This window comes from Lathyrus oleraceus, chromosome 2 (assembly GCF_024323335.1).
Source record: "Lathyrus oleraceus cultivar Zhongwan6 chromosome 2, CAAS_Psat_ZW6_1.0, whole genome shotgun sequence".
Lineage (NCBI taxonomy): Eukaryota > Viridiplantae > Streptophyta > Magnoliopsida > Fabales > Fabaceae > Lathyrus > Lathyrus oleraceus.
The window spans coordinates 334,777,067-334,799,466 of record NC_066580.1 but is presented as its reverse complement, the minus strand read 5'-3'; the positions used below and the strand labels follow the sequence as shown (position 1 = coordinate 334,799,466).

The window sequence follows — 22,400 nt, the reverse complement described above, 5'->3', positions numbered from 1 at the left end:
AAATTTACAATGTCTTTCTTAAGTTCTCTCACTTATTTTATTTTATATTTAGGCGTGTTTTTGGTTATTTCTACATGCCACTATGGTGTTAATGCCAATGAGATCACATCAAAACTAGTAATTGATGCTGGTTCTGGAAGGCTTATTCCAGATACATTTTTTGGAGCATTTTTTGAAGTAAACTAGAGTTCAATATACTTAAATAAATTTAATGATTCCAGATAAAGTACTCTGGTAGTGTTATCTTATAATACATTGATGTAATATATATTTTTCAGGAGATTAATCATGCGGGAGCTGGAGGATTATGGGCAGAACTTGTGAATAATCGAGGTATATATATTCTCACAGAAAAAATTCACCTTTGAATTTTTTTTTCTAATAAGAGACAAGTTTCATGTATTTTCTTTGAAAATTTATGTTAGTTTTTTTTTATCAATTTTAATATTTTTTCAACTGTTAGATCTATTGCATTATATTATATCTTTTGTAAATTAATGTTTCAGGTTTTGAAGCAGAAGGTTCCATTAATGGGACCTCAAATATTTATCCGTGGACAATTATTGGAGAAAATCAATCATCCATTATTGTATCAACGGAACATTCTTCTTGTTTTGAGCGTAATAAAATTGCATTACGTATGGATGTTCTTTGTCATAGAAAATCTTGTCCACGTGGTGGTGTTGGTATTTCCAATCCTGGTTTTTGGGGAATGGTGAGTATCAATTAATACAACATTTTATTTATCATATGAAAAATTAAAGGTATTCATAATATTTTTTACAATGTTTTATATAATCAGAATATCGAGGAAGGGAAGAAATATAAAGTAGTATTCTATGTTAGATCACTTGGTCGAATTAATTTACAAATTTCATTTGTTGGATCTGATAATGGTGTCAAATTAGCTTCAACCAAAATAAGGTTATAATTCTATTTCTTTAATTAATTTTTTGAAACAACGTCTTGTTCATTAATAAAAGTTCATTAATTTTATTATTGTGAAACAAAATTAAACTAATTATTAAGTTATTAATGAATCAACATCAGAGCTTCTGGAGTTAATGCTACAAAGTGGAGTAAGATGGAAATAATTCTTGAAGCCAAAAGCACTAATCACAATTCGAACCTACAAATAACAACAAACAAAAAAGGAGTATTATGGTTAGATCAAATCTCAGCCATGCCTTTAGATACATATAAGGTATATTATGCATAAAATTATATTTATATTTATTTATTCTTAGATTATTTAATTTTTTCTCTTTTATAAGAATTTATCTCATTAATCATTATTGGACACAACAGGGTCATGGTTTTCGAAATGACCTTTTTCAAATGGTGGCAGATTTAAAGCCAAAAACTTTTAGATTCCCAGGTATGATACAATAATATTGAGTTGGAATCACTGCGAATAATTATTTTTTTAATGGAATTTTTTTATTCTTTTCCATCTTTTTTTTATTAAATTTTTTATTAAGTGATAAATATATATTATATTTTTTTATATAGGTGGTTGTTATGTTGAAGGAGATTACCTTAAATATGCATTTAGATGGAAAGATACAGTTGGAGCATGGGAAGAGAGACCTGGCCACTATAATGATATATGGAAGTATTGGACCGATGATGGATTTGGTTATTTTGAAGGGCTTCAAGTAATTTTTCTTTTCTATTTTTAAATATTAATTGTATTTTTATTAAATTAAAAATTAATAATTTTTTTGTTTGTTAAACAGTTATCAGAGGATCTTGGTGCATATCCAATATGGGTGTTTAATAATGGTATTAGTCATCATGATGAAATTAATACGTCTGCAATTTCACCATTTGTACAAGTATAATTTCCTTAATATTATTTTTTATTATCTAGATTATATTTATATTTTTAATTAATTAATTAATTAATTAATTGTTATTTATACTTTTTGATCATTAATTATTAGGAAGCTCTAGATGGTATTGAGTTTGCTAGAGGTTCTCCAGAATCAAAATGGGGTTCTCTTAGAGCTTCCATGGGACATCCAAAGTCATTTGATTTGAGATATGTTGGAGTTGGGAATGAAGATTGTGGTAAACATAACTATCAAGGAAATTATCTCGAGTTCTATAAAGCTATAAAAGATAGATATCCTGATATTCAAATTATCTCAAATTGTGATGGTTCTCAATATCCATTAAATCATCCTGCAGACCTTTATGATTTTCATGTAATAATATTGCTGATTTAATTATTAATTGTTTTTTCAATTTATTATTATTACTATTAATATTATTATTATTTATTTATAATTATTAAATTTGAGTTTAGGTTGAGTATCTTACATTATTACTAATACTTTTTTCAATTGTTAGATTTATACAAATTCTAAGGACATGTTTTCCCAGTATACCAAATTCGATAAAGCACCACGATCCGGTCCAAAGGTTTTATTATTAAAAAAATTATTTATTTAAAAATGATTAATTTAGAAGGTAAAATAGGCATGTAAAATATTATTGATATATAAATTTGCTCATGTTTTATTAATTACAATTTATAGGCATATGTTAGTGAGTATGCTGTTTGGAAGGAAGATGCAGGCAATGGAAGCCTTTATGCAGCTGTGGCTGAAGCTGCATTTCTTATTGGACTTGAAAAAAATAGGTTAGATTTTATTATATATAAAATTTTATGATATTTAATTTATAAAGTTTGTGTTTTTTGAGTTAAATTTTAATCATTTTTCAATTTTCTACAGCGATGTCGTCAGCATGGTTGCTTATGCACCACTCTTTGTAAACACAAATGACAAATAGTAATTTTCTAATTTATTATCATTTATTTATTATTTATTATTTATGTATGTAAATAAATATATGATTTATTTAATTTATATTTTTATATGAAACAGTTGGATACCAGATGCAATTGTATTCAACACTTATCAAAATTATGGAACTCCAAGTTATTGGCTCCAACAATTTTTCATTGATTCTAATGGAGCAATATTTCTTAATTCAACTCTCTACAATTCTTCTAGCTCGATTGTTGCTTCTGCAATTCAGTATACAAATTCTCAAGATGGGAAAAATTATCTAAAAGTCAAGGTAAAATAACTCAAATTTTTTATAAGGAATATATTTTGATTTAAAGTATTTAATTATTAATTATTTGATTGTGCACTTATTGCAGGTAGTAAACTTTGGAAGCTCAATTGAAAATTTAGAGATTTTAATAAATAATTTAAAATCAAATGTGCAACGATCTGGTTCATCAAAAATGATGCTTACATCTTTAAATAAAATGGATGAAAATTCTTTCACCGAACCAACAAAGGTACACTTTATTTTTAAACAAAATACGTAGTTTGTCATAGATATATATTGTAATATTTTGAAATGAATTTTTTTATGTTTTAATTTAAATTTTTTATAAGTTGTTTAAATTTAAGGTTAATCAACATTGATTATATATATAAAAAAATTCTAATACATGATTTTGTTTCATTTTGTATATGTACAGATTGTACCCAAAAGAGCTTCACTTGAAAATGCAAGCAATGACATGAATGTTGAACTTGCTCCTTATTCAGTTACATCATTTGATTTATTAATTTAAAGGAGTAAATGAAATAAATATGTACATTTTTATTTCTATTACCTAAAGTATTTCTCGGTTTACCATCCATATGCATTTTATATATTTCTATTTCTTTTTATTTATGAATTTTAATATCAAAATCAATAAAAAAATGTACTTAAGCCAAAAAAAAGTTTGATACATTAAAACTAAATGGAGACAACAACACATTGCAATCTTTAGATATATAATAAAAATTAAAATATGGTGACCCGTAGAGATGTGGTTATTGAAAATAAAGAAAGGGAAAGTTTTGTTACCTTCAAAAACTGTAGATATCGGACTTATATAGAATATACGTGTGTTTTACTAATTATAATTATGTCAAATATAAAACTCTAAACAAATTTAGTAAAATACATTGGTTGAAATAATTTCAAGAGTAATAATCCTTTGTTTATAACATGTATATGAATAATAATAATAATAACATTGATGATAATAATAATAATAATAATAATAATATAATTTTTGAATAATAATAATTATAATAATAATAAAATTTCCAAGTAACTTAAATGCTATGTATGAAGTGTAATTTAATATATTGACTGTGATTGTTGCTTTTGGTGATGGTGTGTTTGGTATTGTTGAGTGTTTTTGGGTGTCTTCTTTCTTTAGTTGGTGTTATTTTTTCTTTTTCGACAATACTAAAACAAAAGGAAAAAGCATCCAATAAAAAGAAACAAATCAACAAAAGAAAGAGAAAAATCTTATATACAACTCAAAAACAAACAGTAAAAATCACCACCTATGCGAATCCACGTGTTAAATTTTAATCCAACTGAACTCACGAGAAGAAAAAAATATTAATGGATAATTTATCGGATGTCCTAAATCATTCTTAAGTAATATAAACTTGTATCCATAAATATTGCTTAATCTCAACAAAACAACATTACTGTACAAAATATGAAAAATTGGGGATTTTTATAAAGGTTTTGTTTTTAATAGAAAATAAAATAAAAAGATTAAATATATGATATATTAAAAACGATCGGACCTTTTTTAGAATTTTGTATCTCAATATTTGTTAATTGCGTCTATTCCTTAAAATTATTTATTTATTTAGTATTATGACGAATTAACAAATTAGTTATACTCAATCTATTGGGGTATAACTCTTTATTTGGGAAGGTACGGTAAACCTAGAAAATTGTTTGTTTGAGTTAGAAAAAGTCTTTCTCTTAATTCTCACAATGGATTCGAGTGAAAAGATGAATGTCTTGCAAATTCCAGTAGTTTGTGATTTTCTCGAAGTATTCCCCGAGGATGTCATTTCTCTACCTCCTGAAAGAGAAGTGGAATTCTCCATTGATCTAGTTCTTGGAACGACTCTAGTTTCTGTTGTCATGTAGCGTATGTCGCCGATCGAGCTCTGAGAATTAAAGAGTTAATTTGAAGGATTGTTATATAAAGATTTCATCCGCCGAGTGTGTCTTTGGGGGGAGCTCTGTTCATGTTCGTGAAGACGAAGGATGATGGGATGCATCTGTGCATCGACTAACTTCAGTTGAACAAAGTTACCATCAAGAACAAGTATACCCATACCCAAGATCAATGACTTTCAGGATCACTTGAAAAGATCATGCATTCTCTTAAAGATTGATTTACGGTCGGGTTACATAAAATTTTAGTGAAAAGTTCTGATACACCGAAGTATGCAATTAGGACTCAATATGATCATTAAAAATTCCTTGTAAAGCCATTCAGAGTGACTAATGTTATCGTCGTCTTTATGGATTACATGAACCGTATATTCCAACGTTATCTTAATCATTTTATGGTAATCTTTATAAACGATATCCGAATTTACTTACATACTTCATGAGACCACTTGGAGCATTTAAGGATTGTTCTATTAGTTTTGCAGGAAAAGTAACTTGTTGAAAAAGTTAGCAAGTTTGATTTATGGATGACCAAATTGATGTTTCTTGGTCATGTCATATCTAAAGGAGGTGTAGTAGTGGATTCTCAAAAAGTGGAAGTTGTGATTAATTGGGAGAGACCCAAGAGCGCTCCTCAGGTGAGAAGCTTTTCAGGGCTGCCTGGATATTATCAGAGATTTATCAAAGGCTCTTCTCAATTGGAATTGCCAATGACTAGACTCACTCGAAAAGGCATTTTGTTTCCTTGGAATTCAGAGTGCAAACGGAGTTTTATTAAGTTAAAAAAGAAGTAAACCACCACTCCCGTTCTAATAATTCCTAATCCTAATCAATCTTATGAAGTATTTTCTAATGCTTCATAGGAGGGATAAAGAGGTATCCTAATAAAAAATGGTTAGGTTGTAGTGTATGTGTCTCAGTAGTTGAAGCCTCATAAAGAGAACTATCAGTCGCACGATCTTGAGTTAGCTGTTATTATTTTTTCACTCAAGATGTGGTTCCATTATTTGTATGGGTTTCATTTTGAAATGTACACCGGTCATAAGATCCTGAAATAGCTCTTTGTTCAAAAGTAATTGAATATGCGGCAAAGGAGATGGATGGAATATGTGAAAAATTATGATTTCTAGTTGAAGTACCACCCAGGAAGGAAATGTGTATGGCTAAATTGATGGTGTTAGAGCTAGAGCTATTGGAAAGGTTTCAAAATATTGATCTTTAGTTTGCATGGACTTATAATTAGCATTGTATCCTAATTATCAACCCGAGTATTACATGTGACATGACGGAGAGGATTTGGCAAAGTCAGTTGTTGGATTTGAAGTTGCAATCTAGGTTTGATTATTTTAGTTTCAATCAAGACATGGATGTAATTCTCATATTTAACTAGAGGATTTGTGTACCAAATGATTCCTATTTGAGATGATCAATTATAAGGGAAGTCCATAAGAGAGGGTTACCAATTCATCCTAATTCATTATGGATTCGCTTCTACTTATTTTTCCGTACATGGTTGAGTAAAATTTGTTCTCTTCTTCGAACCTCAACCACGAAGTATAATGGATTGTGCCATCTAAGAGTTAAGGAAGAAATAAACCCACATCGTTAAAATCCTTTAGGAAGAATCACACCCGGACGAGGCCACGTGGGAACTGGAATCGGAGATGCAAGATTTGTACCTTCATTTGTTCGTGTAAATCTCTAAATTTGAGGAAAAAATTTTAATTAAGGGGGAGGATTTAATGGCGTACATTCTATAATAACATGATCATTGTCTATTATTGGTTTAATCTCTTGTTAATGAGGAGATGAACCCTAATGAAGTTTTTTAAACCACGATTAAGATATCAACATTGTCAATAGTGAATTATAATGGATTACAAGGGTAATTAAATCTTTGTGCATGTGAACTCTCTATGGAAAAATGAAATAAGAATCCCTCATTTTTTTACTTCCATTCTATCTTTTAAATCAAATTTTGAGAAAGATAGATAAAGAGACGAGGGAGAGGCGAGTTCCTTCAGGAAGTAACGGGAAAAGTTCTTGCTCAACTTCTTCAATTCAACTTGCATATGTGAAGAAATTGTAGTTTCTTGAAGAAAAAGCAACAAGGAAACTTTTAATCATAAATTTTCATCATCATTTCCACAATTCATCAAACTCTTGAGAATCTTGGTTGGAACCTTGAATGCAAGGAAAATAGTGGAAGTTTCTAACACCCAAGATCATCATCATCAATCTCAAAGCTAAGGTTTCATTAGCTTAAAGGTGGGGTTCTAGGTAGTTATCACTTTGGGGGAATATTCCTTTATAGGAAATTGCATGTCAGGGTTAGGGAAATTTCATGCAACGTGGATTGATAGACTGTAAAGATACATGTATGTGGGAGAATATGATTACTGTGAATTTGTTGCAATCTATGTTGGTAATCTAAAATTTCATGAATCCTTGATGGGCCTAAGGTGTTAAGGGTGTTCACCATATGTTCATAGATGAAGCTTGCATATGCAATAAAGATCTCGAGTGTGAAATATATGATCTTGTTGAGTGATGACAAGTTTTCACCTCTAAACATTTTTCATGTATTATAATTGATGAGAATTAATGCATGTAATATGTTAGTTGTGGTTTGTATGAAAAATTGATGGATTTTGGGAAATTCAGAAAACATTTGCAGGTGTAACTGATTGCACTATTGGTGTATTCAATTACCACCCCTGAAAACTCATTTTTTTTATGAAACAACAAGTTGGTGTAACCGGTTACACCAAAAGTGTAATCGGTTACCATCTCTAAAATTTGCATATTTTTAGGACAAAGAGTTAGTGCAACACCTTTAGTGTAACTGACTACACCTTATGTAACTTTGATGATTTTCACTTGTATGCCTTAGTTGTGTGGCTATGGTGCAATGACATGTACTTAGGATGTGTTAACATACTTTTATGCCTCATTCACGACTAATTGTGACTAAAATTTATATGCATGAATAAAGCCCTAATAGGTAAGTCGATAAAAGCATACACCATAATTAGATAAGCTTTGAAAGTATAGACTCTTATTGGTCTAATTGGTTAATATGCGAACCCTAGTAGGCTAGTGAAAGAATGTGAGATAAAACTAGGTTTACAAAGGGGAATTAACCTAGATACATGACATTCAGACACGATAGAAGCCCTAGTCGGTATGTGTTGTAAATGGTCAGTAAAGAATGTGATATTAGGGAACTAGAGAATACCCTAGTTGGTATATGTGACGAACTATCGATTTTGAAGGAATTTTTTTTAGAACTGTGCGAGGAATATTATGGCTTTATAGATGCCCAAAGCTTTCAAAAATAGTCGAGAGTGAATGACATTTGCATATATGAATCGAGTCTGACTATGATAAATGGTGACCAGGGAAGGAAATATAATATATATTAGAGTGTCTAGCTCATGTAAGAGATATTGGAAGTGGAGAGATGTTCCATTCGATAATTGATTCAGTGACCCGTGTCTAGAACATGTTAGAGTTAGTAGGAGGGGAAAGATATTCCAATAGTGAATTAAGTTCGTACCGTGTTCATACCTGAAAGACAAGTGATGGATGGGGAAAGATGTCCCATTTATGCAATAGATGTAAAAATAATATATATTAATTGTTTATTGACAGAGTTGCACAATAATCCATTATGAGGTATGATGAGAATATTTTACACGTTAGTACATAACAATCTAATTTAAAAATAGAAAACATCCAACTTATATATTATATTGTTAACAACTCATCATCCTTATCACTATCTTCAATTTATAGATTGTTCTTCCTTGATAAATACGAGTGAAAATGATTAACAAAAATACATTACAAATTTACAATGTCTTTCTTAAGTTCTCTCACTTATTTTATTTTATATTTAGGCGTGTTTTTGGTTATTTCTACATGCCACTATGGTGTTAATGCCAATGAGATCACATCAAAACTAGTAATTGATGCTGGTTCTGGAAGGCTTATTCCAGATACATTTTTTGGAGCATTTTTTGAAGTAAACTAGAGTTCAATATACTTAAATAAATTTAATGATTCCAGATAAAGTACTCTGGTAGTGTTATCTTATAATACATTGATGTAATATATATTTTTCAGGAGATTAATCATGCGGGAGCTGGAGGATTATGGGCAGAACTTGTGAATAATCGAGGTATATATATTCTCACAGAAAAAATTCACCTTTGAATTTTTTTTTCTAATAAGAGACAAGTTTCATGTATTTTCTTTGAAAATTTATGTTAGTTTTTTTTTATCAATTTTAATATTTTTTCAACTGTTAGATCTATTGCATTATATTATATCTTTTGTAAATTAATGTTTCAGGTTTTGAAGCAGAAGGTTCCATTAATGGGACCTCAAATATTTATCCGTGGACAATTATTGGAGAAAATCAATCATCCATTATTGTATCAACGGAACATTCTTCTTGTTTTGAGCGTAATAAAATTGCATTACGTATGGATGTTCTTTGTCATAGAAAATCTTGTCCACGTGGTGGTGTTGGTATTTCCAATCCTGGTTTTTGGGGAATGGTGAGTATCAATTAATACAACATTTTATTTATCATATGAAAAATTAAAGGTATTCATAATATTTTTTACAATGTTTTATATAATCAGAATATCGAGGAAGGGAAGAAATATAAAGTAGTATTCTATGTTAGATCACTTGGTCGAATTAATTTACAAATTTCATTTGTTGGATCTGATAATGGTGTCAAATTAGCTTCAACCAAAATAAGGTTATAATTCTATTTCTTTAATTAATTTTTTGAAACAACGTCTTGTTCATTAATAAAAGTTCATTAATTTTATTATTGTGAAACAAAATTAAACTAATTATTAAGTTATTAATGAATCAACATCAGAGCTTCTGGAGTTAATGCTACAAAGTGGAGTAAGATGGAAATAATTCTTGAAGCCAAAAGCACTAATCACAATTCGAACCTACAAATAACAACAAACAAAAAAGGAGTATTATGGTTAGATCAAATCTCAGCCATGCCTTTAGATACATATAAGGTATATTATGCATAAAATTATATTTATATTTATTTATTCTTAGATTATTTAATTTTTTCTCTTTTATAAGAATTTATCTCATTAATCATTATTGGACACAACAGGGTCATGGTTTTCGAAATGACCTTTTTCAAATGGTGGCAGATTTAAAGCCAAAAACTTTTAGATTCCCAGGTATGATACAATAATATTGAGTTGGAATCACTGCGAATAATTATTTTTTTAATGGAATTTTTTTATTCTTTTCCATCTTTTTTTTATTAAATTTTTTATTAAGTGATAAATATATATTATATTTTTTTATATAGGTGGTTGTTATGTTGAAGGAGATTACCTTAAATATGCATTTAGATGGAAAGATACAGTTGGAGCATGGGAAGAGAGACCTGGCCACTATAATGATATATGGAAGTATTGGACCGATGATGGATTTGGTTATTTTGAAGGGCTTCAAGTAATTTTTCTTTTCTATTTTTAAATATTAATTGTATTTTTATTAAATTAAAAATTAATAATTTTTTTGTTTGTTAAACAGTTATCAGAGGATCTTGGTGCATATCCAATATGGGTGTTTAATAATGGTATTAGTCATCATGATGAAATTAATACGTCTGCAATTTCACCATTTGTACAAGTATAATTTCCTTAATATTATTTTTTATTATCTAGATTATATTTATATTTTTAATTAATTAATTAATTAATTAATTGTTATTTATACTTTTTGATCATTAATTATTAGGAAGCTCTAGATGGTATTGAGTTTGCTAGAGGTTCTCCAGAATCAAAATGGGGTTCTCTTAGAGCTTCCATGGGACATCCAAAGTCATTTGATTTGAGATATGTTGGAGTTGGGAATGAAGATTGTGGTAAACATAACTATCAAGGAAATTATCTCGAGTTCTATAAAGCTATAAAAGATAGATATCCTGATATTCAAATTATCTCAAATTGTGATGGTTCTCAATATCCATTAAATCATCCTGCAGACCTTTATGATTTTCATGTAATAATATTGCTGATTTAATTATTAATTGTTTTTTCAATTTATTATTATTACTATTAATATTATTATTATTTATTTATAATTATTAAATTTGAGTTTAGGTTGAGTATCTTACATTATTACTAATACTTTTTTCAATTGTTAGATTTATACAAATTCTAAGGACATGTTTTCCCAGTATACCAAATTCGATAAAGCACCACGATCCGGTCCAAAGGTTTTATTATTAAAAAAATTATTTATTTAAAAATGATTAATTTAGAAGGTAAAATAGGCATGTAAAATATTATTGATATATAAATTTGCTCATGTTTTATTAATTACAATTTATAGGCATATGTTAGTGAGTATGCTGTTTGGAAGGAAGATGCAGGCAATGGAAGCCTTTATGCAGCTGTGGCTGAAGCTGCATTTCTTATTGGACTTGAAAAAAATAGGTTAGATTTTATTATATATAAAATTTTATGATATTTAATTTATAAAGTTTGTGTTTTTTGAGTTAAATTTTAATCATTTTTCAATTTTCTACAGCGATGTCGTCAGCATGGTTGCTTATGCACCACTCTTTGTAAACACAAATGACAAATAGTAATTTTCTAATTTATTATCATTTATTTATTATTTATTATTTATGTATGTAAATAAATATATGATTTATTTAATTTATATTTTTATATGAAACAGTTGGATACCAGATGCAATTGTATTCAACACTTATCAAAATTATGGAACTCCAAGTTATTGGCTCCAACAATTTTTCATTGATTCTAATGGAGCAATATTTCTTAATTCAACTCTCTACAATTCTTCTAGCTCGATTGTTGCTTCTGCAATTCAGTATACAAATTCTCAAGATGGGAAAAATTATCTAAAAGTCAAGGTAAAATAACTCAAATTTTTTATAAGGAATATATTTTGATTTAAAGTATTTAATTATTAATTATTTGATTGTGCACTTATTGCAGGTAGTAAACTTTGGAAGCTCAATTGAAAATTTAGAGATTTTAATAAATAATTTAAAATCAAATGTGCAACGATCTGGTTCATCAAAAATGATGCTTACATCTTTAAATAAAATGGATGAAAATTCTTTCACCGAACCAACAAAGGTACACTTTATTTTTAAACAAAATACGTAGTTTGTCATAGATATATATTGTAATATTTTGAAATGAATTTTTTTATGTTTTAATTTAAATTTTTTATAAGTTGTTTAAATTTAAGGTTAATCAACATTGATTATATATATAAAAAAATTCTAATACATGATTTTGTTTCATTTTGTATATGTACAGATTGTACCCAAAAGAGCTTCACTTGAAAATGCAAGCAATGACATGAATGTTGAACTTGCTCCTTATTCAGTTACATCATTTGATTTATTAATTTAAAGGAGTAAATGAAATAAATATGTACATTTTTATTTCTATTACCTAAAGTATTTCTCGGTTTACCATCCATATGCATTTTATATATTTCTATTTCTTTTTATTTATGAATTTTAATATCAAAATCAATAAAAAAATGTACTTAAGCCAAAAAAAAGTTTGATACATTAAAACTAAATGGAGACAACAACACATTGCAATCTTTAGATATATAATAAAAATTAAAATATGGTGACCCGTAGAGATGTGGTTATTGAAAATAAAGAAAGGGAAAGTTTTGTTACCTTCAAAAACTGTAGATATCGGACTTATATAGAATATACGTGTGTTTTACTAATTATAATTATGTCAAATATAAAACTCTAAACAAATTTAGTAAAATACATTGGTTGAAATAATTTCAAGAGTAATAATCCTTTGTTTATAACATGTATATGAATAATAATAATAATAACATTGATGATAATAATAATAATAATAATAATAATAAATTTTTGAATAATAATAATTATAATAATAATAAAATTTCCAAGTAACTTAAATGCTATGTATGAAGTGTAATTTAATATATTGACTGTGATTGTTGCTTTTGGTGATGGTGTGTTTGGTATTGTTGAGTGTTTTTGGGTGTCTTCTTTCTTTAGTTGGTGTTATTTTTTCTTTTTCGACAATACTAAAACAAAAGGAAAAAGCATCCAATAAAAAGAAACAAATCAACAAAAGAAAGAGAAAAATCTTATATACAACTCAAAAACAAACAGTAAAAATCACCACCTATGCGAATCCACGTGTTAAATTTTAATCCAACTGAACTCACGAGAAGAAAAAAATATTAATGGATAATTTATCGGATGTCCTAAATCATTCTTAAGTAATATAAACTTGTATCCATAAATATTGCTTAATCTCAACAAAACAACATTACTGTACAAAATATGAAAAATTGGGGATTTTTATAAAGGTTTTGTTTTTAATAGAAAATAAAATAAAAAGATTAAATATATGATATATTAAAAACGATCGGACCTTTTTTAGAATTTTGTATCTCAATATTTGTTAATTGCGTCTATTCCTTAAAATTATTTATTTATTTAGTATTATGACGAATTAACAAATTAGTTATACTCAATCTATTGGGGTATAACTCTTTATTTGGGAAGGTACGGTAAACCTAGAAAATTGTTTGTTTGAGTTAGAAAAAGTCTTTCTCTTAATTCTCACAATGGATTCGAGTGAAAAGATGAATGTCTTGCAAATTCCAGTAGTTTGTGATTTTCTCGAAGTATTCCCCGAGGATGTCATTTCTCTACCTCCTGAAAGAGAAGTGGAATTCTCCATTGATCTAGTTCTTGGAACGACTCTAGTTTCTGTTGTCATGTAGCGTATGTCGCCGATCGAGCTCTGAGAATTAAAGAGTTAATTTGAAGGATTGTTATATAAAGATTTCATCCGCCGAGTGTGTCTTTGGGGGGAGCTCTGTTCATGTTCGTGAAGACGAAGGATGATGGGATGCATCTGTGCATCGACTAACTTCAGTTGAACAAAGTTACCATCAAGAACAAGTATACCCATACCCAAGATCAATGACTTTCAGGATCACTTGAAAAGATCATGCATTCTCTTAAAGATTGATTTACGGTCGGGTTACATAAAATTTTAGTGAAAAGTTCTGATACACCGAAGTATGCAATTAGGACTCAATATGATCATTAAAAATTCCTTGTAAAGCCATTCAGAGTGACTAATGTTATCGTCGTCTTTATGGATTACATGAACCGTATATTCCAACGTTATCTTAATCATTTTATGGTAATCTTTATAAACGATATCCGAATTTACTTACATACTTCATGAGACCACTTGGAGCATTTAAGGATTGTTCTATTAGTTTTGCAGGAAAAGTAACTTGTTGAAAAAGTTAGCAAGTTTGATTTATGGATGACCAAATTGATGTTTCTTGGTCATGTCATATCTAAAGGAGGTGTAGTAGTGGATTCTCAAAAAGTGGAAGTTGTGATTAATTGGGAGAGACCCAAGAGCGCTCCTCAGGTGAGAAGCTTTTCAGGGCTGCCTGGATATTATCAGAGATTTATCAAAGGCTCTTCTCAATTGGAATTGCCAATGACTAGACTCACTCGAAAAGGCATTTTGTTTCCTTGGAATTCAGAGTGCAAACGGAGTTTTATTAAGTTAAAAAAGAAGTAAACCACCACTCCCGTTCTAATAATTCCTAATCCTAATCAATCTTATGAAGTATTTTCTAATGCTTCATAGGAGGGATAAAGAGGTATCCTAATAAAAAATGGTTAGGTTGTAGTGTATGTGTCTCAGTAGTTGAAGCCTCATAAAGAGAACTATCAGTCGCACGATCTTGAGTTAGCTGTTATTTTTTTTCACTCAAGATGTGGTTCCATTATTTGTATGGGTTTCATTTTGAAATGTACACCGGTCATAAGATCCTGAAATAGCTCTTTGTTCAAAAGTAATTGAATATGCGGCAAAGGAGATGGATGGAATATGTGAAAAATTATGATTTCTAGTTGAAGTACCACCCAGGAAGGAAATGTGTATGGCTAAATTGATGGTGTTAGAGCTAGAGCTATTGGAAAGGTTTCAAAATATTGATCTTTAGTTTGCATGGACTTATAATTAGCATTGTATCCTAATTATCAACCCGAGTATTACATGTGACATGACGGAGAGGATTTGGCAAAGTCAGTTGTTGGATTTGAAGTTGCAATCTAGGTTTGATTATTTTAGTTTCAATCAAGACATGGATGTAATTCTCATATTTAACTAGAGGATTTGTGTACCAAATGATTCCTATTTGAGATGATCAATTATAAGGGAAGTCCATAAGAGAGGGTTACCAATTCATCCTAATTCATTATGGATTCGCTTCTACTTATTTTTCCGTACATGGTTGAGTAAAATTTGTTCTCTTCTTCGAACCTCAACCACGAAGTATAATGGATTGTGCCATCTAAGAGTTAAGGAAGAAATAAACCCACATCGTTAAAATCCTTTAGGAAGAATCACACCCGGACGAGGCCACGTGGGAACTGGAATCGGAGATGCAAGATTTGTACCTTCATTTGTTCGTGTAAATCTCTAAATTTGAGGAAAAAATTTTAATTAAGGGGGAGGATTTAATGGCGTACATTCTATAATAACATGATCATTGTCTATTATTGGTTTAATCTCTTGTTAATGAGGAGATGAACCCTAATGAAGTTTTTTAAACCACGATTAAGATATCAACATTGTCAATAGTGAATTATAATGGATTACAAGGGTAATTAAATCTTTGTGCATGTGAACTCTCTATGGAAAAATGAAATAAGAATCCCTCATTTTTTTACTTCCATTCTATCTTTTAAATCAAATTTTGAGAAAGATAGATAAAGAGACGAGGGAGAGGCGAGTTCCTTCAGGAAGTAACGGGAAAAGTTCTTGCTCAACTTCTTCAATTCAACTTGCATATGTGAAGAAATTGTAGTTTCTTGAAGAAAAAGCAACAAGGAAACTTTTAATCATAAATTTTCATCATCATTTCCACAATTCATCAAACTCTTGAGAATCTTGGTTGGAACCTTGAATGCAAGGAAAATAGTGGAAGTTTCTAACACCCAAGATCATCATCATCAATCTCAAAGCTAAGGTTTCATTAGCTTAAAGGTGGGGTTCTAGGTAGTTATCACTTTGGGGGAATATTCCTTTATAGGAAATTGCATGTCAGGGTTAGGGAAATTTCATGCAACGTGGATTGATAGACTGTAAAGATACATGTATGTGGGAGAATATGATTACTGTGAATTTGTTGCAATCTATGTTGGTAATCTAAAATTTCATGAATCCTTGATGGGCCTAAGGTGTTAAGGGTGTTCACCATATGTTCATAGATGAAGCTTGCATATGCAATAAAGATCTCGAGTGTGAAATATATGATCTTGTTGAGTGATGACAAGTTTTCACCTCTAAACATTTTTCATGTATTATAATTGATGAGAATTAATGCATGTAATATGTTAGTTGTGGTTTGTATGAAAAATTGATGGATTTTGGGAAATTCAGAAAACATTTGCAGGTGTAACTGATTGCACTATTGGTGTATTCAATTACCACCCCTGAAAACTCATTTTTTTTATGAAACAACAAGTTGGTGTAACCGGTTACACCAAAAGTGTAATCGGTTACCATCTCTAAAATTTGCATATTTTTAGGACAAAGAGTTAGTGCAACACCTTTAGTGTAACTGACTACACCTTATGTAACTTTGATGATTTTCACTTGTATGCCTTAGTTGTGTGGCTATGGTGCAATGACATGTACTTAGGATGTGTTAACATACTTTTATGCCTCATTCACGACTAATTGTGACTAAAATTTATATGCATGAATAAAGCCCTAATAGGTAAGTCGATAAAAGCATACACCATAATTAGATAAGCTTTGAAAGTATAGACTCTTATTGGTCTAATTGGTTAATATGCGAACCCTAGTAGGCTAGTGAAAGAATGTGAGATAAAACTAGGTTTACAAAGGGGAATTAACCTAGATACATGACATTCAGACACGATAGAAGCCCTAGTCGGTATGTGTTGTAAATGGTCAGTAAAGAATGTGATATTAGGGAACTAGAGAATACCCTAGTTGGTATATGTGACGAACTATCGATTTTGAAGGAATTTTTTTTAGAACTGTGCGAGGAATATTATGGCTTTATAGATGCCCAAAGCTTTCAAAAATAGTCGAGAGTGAATGACATTTGCATATATGAATCGAGTCTGACTATGATAAATGGTGACCAGGGAAGGAAATATAATATATATTAGAGTGTCTAGCTCATGTAAGAGATATTGGAAGTGGAGAGATGTTCCATTCGATAATTGATTCAGTGACCCGTGTCTAGAACATGTTAGAGTTAGTAGGAGGGGAAAGATATTCCAATAGTGAATTAAGTTCGTACCGTGTTCATACCTGAAAGACAAGTGATGGATGGGGAAAGATGTCCCATTTATGCAATAGATGTAAAAATAATATATATTAATTGTTTATTGACAGAGTTGCACAATAATCCATTATGAGGTATGATGAGAATATTTTACACGTTAGTACATAACAATCTAATTTAAAAATAGAAAACATCCAACTTATATATTATATTGTTAACAACTCATCATCCTTATCACTATCTTCAATTTATAGATTGTTCTTCCTTGATAAATACGAGTGAAAATGATTAACAAAAATACATTACAAATTTACAATGTCTTTCTTAAGTTCTCTCACTTATTTTATTTTATATTTAGGCGTGTTTTTGGTTATTTCTACATGCCACTATGGTGTTAATGCCAATGAGATCACATCAAAACTAGTAATTGATGCTGGTTCTGGAAGGCTTATTCCAGATACATTTTTTGGAGCATTTTTTGAAGTAAACTAGAGTTCAATATACTTAAATAAATTTAATGATTCCAGATAAAGTACTCTGGTAGTGTTATCTTATAATACATTGATGTAATATATATTTTTCAGGAGATTAATCATGCGGGAGCTGGAGGATTATGGGCAGAACTTGTGAATAATCGAGGTATATATATTCTCACAGAAAAAATTCACCTTTGAATTTATTTTTCTAATAAGAGACAAGTTTCATGTATTTTCTTTGAAAATTTATGTTAGTTTTTTTTTATCAATTTTAATATTTTTTCAACTGTTAGATCTATTGCATTATATTATATCTTTTGTAAATTAATGTTTCAGGTTTTGAAGCAGAAGGTTCCATTAATGGGACCTCAAATATTTATCCGTGGACAATTATTGGAGAAAATCAATCATCCATTATTGTATCAACGGAACATTCTTCTTGTTTTGAGCGTAATAAAATTGCATTACGTATGGATGTTCTTTGTCATAGAAAATCTTGTCCACGTGGTGGTGTTGGTATTTCCAATCCTGGTTTTTGGGGAATGGTGAGTATCAATTAATACAACATTTTATTTATCATATGAAAAATTAAAGGTATTCATAATATTTTTTACAATGTTTTATATAATCAGAATATCGAGGAAGGGAAGAAATATAAAGTAGTATTCTATGTTAGATCACTTGGTCGAATTAATTTACAAATTTCATTTGTTGGATCTGATAATGGTGTCAAATTAGCTTCAACCAAAATAAGGTTATAATTCTATTTCTTTAATTAATTTTTTGAAACAACGTCTTGTTCATTAATAAAAGTTCATTAATTTTATTATTGTGAAACAAAATTAAACTAATTATTAAGTTATTAATGAATCAACATCAGAGCTTCTGGAGTTAATGCTACAAAGTGGAGTAAGATGGAAATAATTCTTGAAGCCAAAAGCACTAATCACAATTCGAACCTACAAATAACAACAAACAAAAAAGGAGTATTATGGTTAGATCAAATCTCAGCCATGCCTTTAGATACATATAAGGTATATTATGCATAAAATTATATTTATATTTATTTATTCTTAGATTATTTAATTTTTTCTCTTTTATAAGAATTTATCTCATTAATCATTATTGGACACAACAGGGTCATGGTTTTCGAAATGACCTTTTTCAAATGGTGGCAGATTTAAAGCCAAAAACTTTTAGATTCCCAGGTATGATACAATAATATTGAGTTGGAATCACTGCGAATAATTATTTTTTTAATGGAATTTTTTTATTCTTTTCCATCTTTTTTTTATTAAATTTTTTATTAAGTGATAAATATATATTATATTTTTTTATATAGGTGGTTGTTATGTTGAAGGAGATTACCTTAAATATGCATTTAGATGGAAAGATACAGTTGGAGCATGGGAAGAGAGACCTGGCCACTATAATGATATATGGAAGTATTGGACCGATGATGGATTTGGTTATTTTGAAGGGCTTCAAGTAATTTTTCTTTTCTATTTTTAAATATTAATTGTATTTTTATTAAATTAAAAATTAATAATTTTTTTGTTTGTTAAACAGTTATCAGAGGATCTTGGTGCATATCCAATATGGGTGTTTAATAATGGTATTAGTCATCATGATGAAATTAATACGTCTGCAATTTCACCATTTGTACAAGTATAATTTCCTTAATATTATTTTTTATTATCTAGATTATATTTATATTTTTAATTAATTAATTAATTAATTAATTGTTATTTATACTTTTTGATCATTAATTATTAGGAAGCTCTAGATGGTATTGAGTTTGCTAGAGGTTCTCCAGAATCAAAATGGGGTTCTCTTAGAGCTTCCATGGGACATCCAAAGTCATTTGATTTGAGATATGTTGGAGTTGGGAATGAAGATTGTGGTAAACATAACTATCAAGGAAATTATCTCGAGTTCTATAAAGCTATAAAAGATAGATATCCTGATATTCAAATTATCTCAAATTGTGATGGTTCTCAATATCCATTAAATCATCCTGCAGACCTTTATGATTTTCATGTAATAATATTGCTGATTTAATTATTAATTGTTTTTTCAATTTATTATTATTACTATTAATATTATTATTATTTATTTATAATTATTAAATTTGAGTTTAGGTTGAGTATCTTACATTATTACTAATACTTTTTTCAATTGTTAGATTTATACAAATTCTAAGGACATGTTTTCCCAGTATACCAAATTCGATAAAGCACCACGATCCGGTCCAAAGGTTTTATTATTAAAAAAATTATTTATTTAAAAATGATTATATTTTTTTAGAAGGTAAAATAGGCATGTAAAATATTATTGATATATAAATTTGCTCATGTTTTATTAATTACAATTTATAGGCATATGTTAGTGAGTATGCTGTTTGGAAGGAAGATGCAGGCAATGGAAGCCTTTATGCAGCTGTGGCTGAAGCTGCATTTCTTATTGGACTTGAAAAAAATAGGTTAGATTTTATTATATATAAAATTTTATGATATTTAATTTATAAAGTTTGTGTTTTTTGAGTTAAATTTTAATCATTTTTCAATTTTCTACAGCGATGTCGTCAGCATGGTTGCTTATGCACCACTCTTTGTAAACACAAATGACAAATAGTAATTTTCTAATTTATTATCATTTATTTATTATTTATTATTTATGTATGTAAATAAATATATGATTTATTTAATTTATATTTTTATATGAAACAGTTGGATACCAGATGCAATTGTATTCAACACTTATCAAAATTATGGAACTCCAAGTTATTGGCTCCAACAATTTTTCATTGATTCTAATGGAGCAATATTTCTTAATTCAACTCTCTACAATTCTTCTAGCTCGATTGTTGCTTCTGCAATTCAGTATACAAATTCTCAAGATGGGAAAAATTATCTAAAAGTCAAGGTAAAATAACTCAAATTTTTTATAAGGAATATATTTTGATTTAAAGTATTTAATTATTAATTATTTGATTGTGCACTTATTGCAGGTAGTAAACTTTGGAAGCTCAATTGAAAATTTAGAGATTTTAATAAATAATTTAAAATCAAATGTGCAACGATCTGGTTCATCAAAAATGATGCTTACATCTTTAAATAAAATGGATGAAAATTCTTTCACCGAACCAACAAAGGTACACTTTATTTTTAAACAAAATACGTAGTTTGTCATAGATATATATTGTAATATTTTGAAATGAATTTTTTTATGTTTTAATTTAAATTTTTTATAAGTTGTTTAAATTTAAGGTTAATCAACATTGATTATATATATAAAAAAATTCTAATACATGATTTTGTTTCATTTTGTATATGTACAGATTGTACCCAAAAGAGCTTCACTTGAAAATGCAAGCAATGACATGAATGTTGAACTTGCTCCTTATTCAGTTACATCATTTGATTTATTAATTTAAAGGAGTAAATGAAATAAATATGTACATTTTTATTTCTATTACCTAAAGTATTTCTCGGTTTACCATCCATATGCATTTTATATATTTCTATTTCTTTTTATTTATGAATTTTAATATCAAAATCAATAAAAAAATGTACTTAAGCCAAAAAAAAGTTTGATACATTAAAACTAAATGGAGACAACAACACATTGCAATCTTTAGATATATAATAAAAATTAAAATATGGTGACCCGTAGAGATGTGGTTATTGAAAATAAAGAAAGGGAAAGTTTTGTTACCTTCAAAAACTGTAGATATCGGACTTATATAGAATATACGTGTGTTTTACTAATTATAATTATGTCAAATATAAAACTCTAAACAAATTTAGTAAAATACATTGGTTGAAATAATTTCAAGAGTAATAATCCTTTGTTTATAACATGTATATGAATAATAATAATAATAACATTGATGATAATAATAATAATAATAATAATAATAATATAATTTTTGAATAATAATAATTATAATAATAATAAAATTTCCAAGTAACTTAAATGCTATGTATGAAGTGTAATTTAATATATTGACTGTGATTGTTGCTTTTGGTGATGGTGTGTTTGGTATTGTTGAGTGTTTTTGGGTGTCTTCTTTCTTTAGTTGGTGTTATTTTTTCTTTTTCGACAATACTAAAACAAAAGGAAAAAGCATCCAATAAAAAGAAACAAATCAACAAAAGAAAGAGAAAAATCTTATATACAACTCAAAAACAAACAGTAAAAATCACCACCTATGCGAATCCACGTGTTAAATTTTAATCCAACTGAACTCACGAGAAGAAAAAAATATTAATGGATAATTTATCGGATGTCCTAAATCATTCTTAAGTAATATAAACTTGTATCCATAAATATTGCTTAATCTCAACAAAACAACATTACTGTACAAAATATGAAAAATTGGGGATTTTTATAAAGGTTTTGTTTTTAATAGAAAATAAAATAAAAAGATTAAATATATGATATATTAAAAACGATCGGACCTTTTTTAGAATTTTGTATCTCAATATTTGTTAATTGCGTCTATTCCTT

The 22,400-nt window shown here is 28.5% G+C and overlaps 3 protein-coding genes across 3 annotated transcripts; all 3 read left to right on the top strand.

Moving 5' to 3' along the window:
- Positions 1-9: 9 nt before the first annotated feature.
- On the top strand, positions 10-3,601 carry LOC127123106 (alpha-L-arabinofuranosidase 1-like). The gene is made up of 15 exons (XM_051053362.1): positions 10-177; positions 279-333; positions 507-715; positions 803-924; positions 1,051-1,204; positions 1,309-1,378; positions 1,513-1,658; positions 1,740-1,838; positions 1,947-2,210; positions 2,356-2,427; positions 2,544-2,647; positions 2,742-2,798; positions 2,895-3,090; positions 3,176-3,319; positions 3,506-3,601. The coding sequence occupies exons 1-15, from the start codon at positions 10-12 to the stop codon at positions 3,599-3,601; spliced, it is 1,956 nt and encodes a 651-aa protein (XP_050909319.1).
- A 5,268-nt stretch (positions 3,602-8,869) lies between these two features.
- LOC127123105 (alpha-L-arabinofuranosidase 1-like) lies at positions 8,870-12,461 on the top strand. Its single transcript, XM_051053361.1, has 15 exons — positions 8,870-9,037; positions 9,139-9,193; positions 9,367-9,575; positions 9,663-9,784; positions 9,911-10,064; positions 10,169-10,238; positions 10,373-10,518; positions 10,600-10,698; positions 10,807-11,070; positions 11,216-11,287; positions 11,404-11,507; positions 11,602-11,658; positions 11,755-11,950; positions 12,036-12,179; positions 12,366-12,461. Exons 1-15 carry the CDS (start codon positions 8,870-8,872, stop codon positions 12,459-12,461), a joined length of 1,956 nt encoding a protein of 651 aa, XP_050909318.1.
- Positions 12,462-17,727: 5,266 nt separating this feature from the next.
- Positions 17,728-21,324, top strand: LOC127123104 (alpha-L-arabinofuranosidase 1-like). The gene is made up of 15 exons (XM_051053360.1): positions 17,728-17,895; positions 17,997-18,051; positions 18,225-18,433; positions 18,521-18,642; positions 18,769-18,922; positions 19,027-19,096; positions 19,231-19,376; positions 19,458-19,556; positions 19,665-19,928; positions 20,074-20,145; positions 20,267-20,370; positions 20,465-20,521; positions 20,618-20,813; positions 20,899-21,042; positions 21,229-21,324. The coding sequence occupies exons 1-15, from the start codon at positions 17,728-17,730 to the stop codon at positions 21,322-21,324; spliced, it is 1,956 nt and encodes a 651-aa protein (XP_050909317.1).
- The last annotated feature ends 1,076 nt before the right edge of the window (positions 21,325-22,400 follow it).